Here is a 5,143-nt window from a genome sequence, read left to right on the forward strand (position 1 = left end):
CCCCCCCCCCTGGGGACGAAGCCTGGAACCAGAAGAATCGAATCGGGAACTCCTATTTCATAGGTCAGTGCTCAACCACTGAGCCACACTGGTCAGGCAAACTGCAACCTTTTTGGTGTACAGAATGATGCTCCAACCAACTGAGCCACCTGGCTGGGGCCCTGATCCAGACTTTTAATTGATGTTTTCTTCAGCTTGAGTTTCCATTGAAATTTTGTTTGGATGAGTAGGTAATAAAAACAAATCATTTTTGTTTTATAACCATTCAGTAGTTTATAACAGTTGAAATTATTTTTAAAGAACCTAAAATCTTTTCTTATCAAAATTTAATAATATAAAATTTCTTGTGATATTATGAAAGGAATTCAAATCCCACTGGACTTGTGTTTAAAATAATGATGAAGTTCTAGTTTGCAGAAAGCATATACACTGTTTGAGCAGTCACTTTGCAGCTAGTTTTTATGCCACTAAAAAGGCATGTCACTGGCAAGTGGAGGGAAAGATCTTCTATTTGTGAAAGTAGAGATTTCAGGCCATTGTTTGGAACCTTGCTCACTAAGAGTTTTGTGCTTCCCTACCCCTGACAGCAGTTGCTGCTTCCTATACTGCATACCTTGTGTTTGGGGCACCTAAAGAATACAAACTCTTCTAACAGTTCCAAAAACTGTCTCTACCATAATGGGCAACAGTGCATTCTGCAGCTGTCTGATGAAATAGATTTCAAGGGGCTTGCGCACTTCCCTTGTCACAGTTGAGAAATACCTACAGAGTAACATATGCATGAGTTGTCCTCTGGAGCATCAAATAGGGTTGCTTACATCTGGTGGTGACTGGCCCAGAGTCTCTTCACTCTCCAGGGTTTTCTTGGCTGCCCCAATGACAAAGGGAAACTTTATCTGAGGATACACTGGTAAGAAAGCTCTGCCCTATGCTACAGAAAGAAAATTTCTATGGACTTAGGAGAGGTTTTTTGAACAGACATCTGTTAACATTTACCTAATGCAGAACAATCCAAATATGAAATTACAGTTTTGATACAAGTCTTAAATTGGGAAAGAAATTTATTTGTGCAAGATAACCAGTTATGGTAAGGCTATGTTACACTGCAAGAACAACTTGAAAATCTCAGATATTTAAAGAAGTAAAGTTCCTTTCTTGCTCAAGCTAAATACAGGGTGGGGCAAAAGTAGGTTTACAGTTTTTATGGAAAATAGTACAATAATCCTATCTAATAAAAGACAAAAGGGTAATTGACCATACCTTTGCTACGCTTCCCATTGGCTAATCAGGGCAATATGCAAATTAACTGCCAAAAAAGATGGCGGTTAATTTGCATACGTAGGCTCCAAGCGGTGGAGTGAAGCCAAACGTACCCAAAGCCGGCTGAGCAGCGAGGCCTCACGGCTGGGTGGGGGCTCTGACCGGAGCCCAGCCAGAGCGAAGGCCTGGGTCCCGGGTGCCAGAGGAAAACTGGTGCCAGCAGCCAAGGGAAGGGAAGGCCTATTGCATGAATCTCTTTGTGCAACAGGCCTCTAGTTAATAATAATATAAGAATAAACTGTGTTTCACATACAACTGTAAACCTACTTTTGCTCTACCCTGTATCCATCACAGATTAGTAAGAAGACTTTGTTCATTGTGGTTTCAGACTCCATCAGATCTGACTGATGAATACTCTGTCTCAACATGTGCTTCCACAATCATAGAAGCAGAGAAAAGCTAACATGGTGAACCATGTTCTGAAGAAAAATTATTTTAAAGCTTTTTAAAGCTTATGTTTCACTGGCCAAAGTCAGTCACATGGTCATGCCTGCATTTAGCAGGAGAATCCTATATATCCTATATAATAAAAGCCTAATACGCAAATTGTCCCCTCAAACAGTCCTTCCACTGGGATACTGGGAGTTTGACTGCTCGCTATGACATGTGCTGACCACCAGGGGGCAGCGCGGAATATGGGGGGTGTAGGCGACGTGGTTTGTGGCAGCAGGTGGCAGTGGAGGTGCTGCCAGCCCGATGGGCCCCGACAAGAGTGGGACTTCGGCAGGATGGTGGAGCACGTGAGGGGGCGGCGCCAGGCCAAGGTGGGGGTGCCAGGTGGGGCTTTGAGGCTGGTAGGGTGCACTGAGGCTATGTATGAACTAAAAGATAATGTGGAGGGTGATTTTGAAAAGTTTTCTTTGCAGGAATTTAAGTTCTCTATTTTGCTCTCAGTTTTTGACTTAGGACTAGTCACTAGGATCAAACTTAAGGTAGCATTTTGTATATAAGATTGTTCTTTTTCTACTTTTTTTGTTTTGGAAGTTGGGGATAAACATATACTTTTCTGTTTTAAACTATTGATGTAGGATGTTTTCCATAAATACGTATTTATATAATTATTATTTTTAAATATGTTTTTATTGATTTTAGAGGGAGAGGGAGGGAGTGAGATAGAAACATTAATGATGAGAGGTAATCATCAATTGGCTGCCTCCTGCACAATGCCTGCTAGGGATAAAGCCTAAAACCTGGGCATGTGCCCTGACTGGAAATCAAACCCTGACCACCTGGTTCATAGGTTGACACTGAGCCACACCAGCCAGGTTATGTATATATTTTAGCAGTATATTTAAAAGAAAAGAAAACCATGAATTTTTGAAAACTATATATGGAAAAATGAATACATTATATTGATGGTAGTCTTGCATTAGTCTGAAATCTCATATCATTATTCCATTTTCTATTATACAATTTTATGTTGTTTTTAAGTTAAAAAGTATGCTATTGCTCATAGGACTGTTGGTATGAATCCAAATATTACTAAGTCCCGTGTCTGGAGAAATAAATAAATAAATAAATAAATAAATAAATATAATAATTTTTTATTACTGTAGAATCTTTAATAAATTTTACTCACCTGTCTTCTTTTCTCCCTCCACAGGAATTATTCTTGACAGAGGTATTTTTAAAGAAAAATATTTACAATGGCCTCAGCAGTTCTTAGTTCTGTTCCCACTACTGCTTCTCGTTTTGCCCTGTTGCAAGTGGATAGTGGTAGTGGCTCTGATTCTGAGCCTGGAAAAGGCAAAGGTAGGACTCCTGGAAAGTCTCAAACAAGCAAATCAACTGCAAATGAGAAAAAGAGAGAGAAAAGAAGAAAAAAGAAGGAACAGCAACAGACTGAAGCAAATGAGGTAATGATTATAATGATCTGTGTTTGTTTTCTGAATAGACTGTAAGCAAGCATCATGAGGACAGGTACCATCTTGTTTACCCATGTGTCCATAGTACTTGGTTCATAGGTACTTGATAAATATGACTTGAATGAATGGATGTAAATTTATGCATAAAGTCAATGTAATGAACATTTAAAAAAAATTAATTTAATTTTTTTCTATCACCATTTATCCCCCCATACCCTCTTCCACCTCCTCCCATGCAATCACTACTATTGTCTGTGTTCATGAGTTCGAGTTCTTTCTCTTTTTTTTTTCTTCTTTGCTCAGTCCCTTCACTTACCTGCCTTCCCTCATCCCCCAGAGCTTGTTAGTTCAATTTAATGTAAAGTTTTTAAATGCCTTTATTTTTTTTATAACTATGGAAGCTTAAGTTCTCATTCCAAAAGGTAACTAAGTCTTAAAAGGAAACAAAAGCCATTTGTAAATATAGCTAGAGATAAAACCAACAGGTATATAAATACACATATATCTATATTCATGTTTTACTTAAGTAAAAATGGGATTATATAATAGATTTTTATACTGTTTTTTTCCTAATTAGCCTTGAGCAGTTTTCAATATGAGTAAATACAGTTCTACGTTATTTTAAATGACTCCACATTATTTAATTATATGACTATATCATACTTTATTTAATTATATTCTTGAGATAAACATTTGGATTGGTTCCCATTTTTTTTTTACTATTATAGACAACTAGAGGCCCGGTGCACAAAATTCTTTGGCGGGGGGGGGGGGGGGGGGGACTGCACCCTCTCCAATTCGAGACCCCTCGGGAATGTCCGACTGCCAGTTTGTGCCCGCACTTTTAACAGATGACAACTCCATTGTTGTTTCTTTTCATGCTTAAACCCATTGGAATTAGTAGGTATTCAAAGTGTGTATACATTTTGGGGGGACACCCTGTATATCTCTAGTCAGTGGTGAAAGGAACCAACTGCGGATTTGGAACCCCCAGATAGGGAACCTCGCTCACTCCCCGCATGTCTCCCTCAGTGGCCAGCCCAGGCGTGCGGGAGGCTTGGCTTCCTTCGTTGCCCCAGGGAGACTTGGCTTGGGAGGAAGGCGATGAAGGAAGCCAATCCTCCTGCCCTCTCCATCCGGTTCCATGGCCACCACCCAAGCCAAGCCTCCTGCCTGCTCCACCGGCTCCGTGGCTCCAGCTGGCGCTGCCATCTTTATGGCTATGGGCGCCGCCACCTTTGGTGCGGAGTGACAGTTAATTTGCATATTACCCTTATTGGTGTAGATAATCCTGTGACTAGCCTGAACATACATTTTCATGCATTTGATGATCATCTCTTTTTGCAAATTGACTGTTATGCCCTCACACAAGATGGTCACCCCTATGTGGTCATAAAATGGCTGCCACAAGATGGCCGTCAGGGGAGGGCAGTTGGAAGCGATCAGGCCGGCAGGGGAGTGGTTAGGAGGTGATCAGGCTGGCAGGCAGAAGCGGTTAGGGGCAATCAGGCAGGCAGGTGAGCAGTTGGGAGCCAGCAGTCCTGGATTGTGAGAGGGATCCCAGATTGGAGAGGGTGCAGGCTGGGTTGAGGGACAACACCCCAGTGCATGAATTTCGTGCACCGGGCCTCTAGTCCTATAAAGAGGTGATATGCAAATTGACCGTCACTCCAACACACAAGATGGCTGCCCCCATGTGGACACAAGATGGTCAGCAGGGGAGGGCAGTTGGGTGTGATCAGGCCTGCAGGGGAGGACAGTTGGGCAGGACAAGGCTGCAGGGGAGGTCAGTTGGGGGCAACAAGGCCTGCAGGGGAGGGCAGTTGGGGGGGACCAGGCCTGCAGGGAAGGGCAATTGGGAGGGACAAGGCCTGCAGGGGAGGGCAATTGGGGGGACCAGGCCTGCAGGGGAGGGCAGTTGGGGGTGACCGGGCCAGCAGGGAAGGCCAGTTAAGGGC

The 5,143-nt window shown here is 42.6% G+C and overlaps 1 protein-coding gene across 3 annotated transcripts in view; it reads left to right on the top strand.

Moving 5' to 3' along the window:
- Positions 1–5,143, top strand: part of GKAP1 (G kinase anchoring protein 1) — a 65,463-nt gene that overhangs the window by 7,283 nt on the left and 53,037 nt on the right. For all 3 annotated transcript variants that reach the window (XR_001362518.1, XM_005868280.2, XM_005868281.2), the window contains exon 2: positions 2,924–3,176. Coding sequence is in view for 2 of the 3 variants with exons in the window: in XM_005868280.2 (XP_005868342.1) it covers positions 2,967–3,176 (210 nt within the window). In the remaining variant the exon portion in view is untranslated. The remainder of the gene's footprint in view (positions 1–2,923; positions 3,177–5,143) is intronic.

Source organism: Myotis brandtii, unplaced genomic scaffold, assembly GCF_000412655.1.
Source record: "Myotis brandtii unplaced genomic scaffold, ASM41265v1 scaffold266, whole genome shotgun sequence".
Lineage (NCBI taxonomy): Eukaryota > Metazoa > Chordata > Mammalia > Chiroptera > Vespertilionidae > Myotis > Myotis brandtii.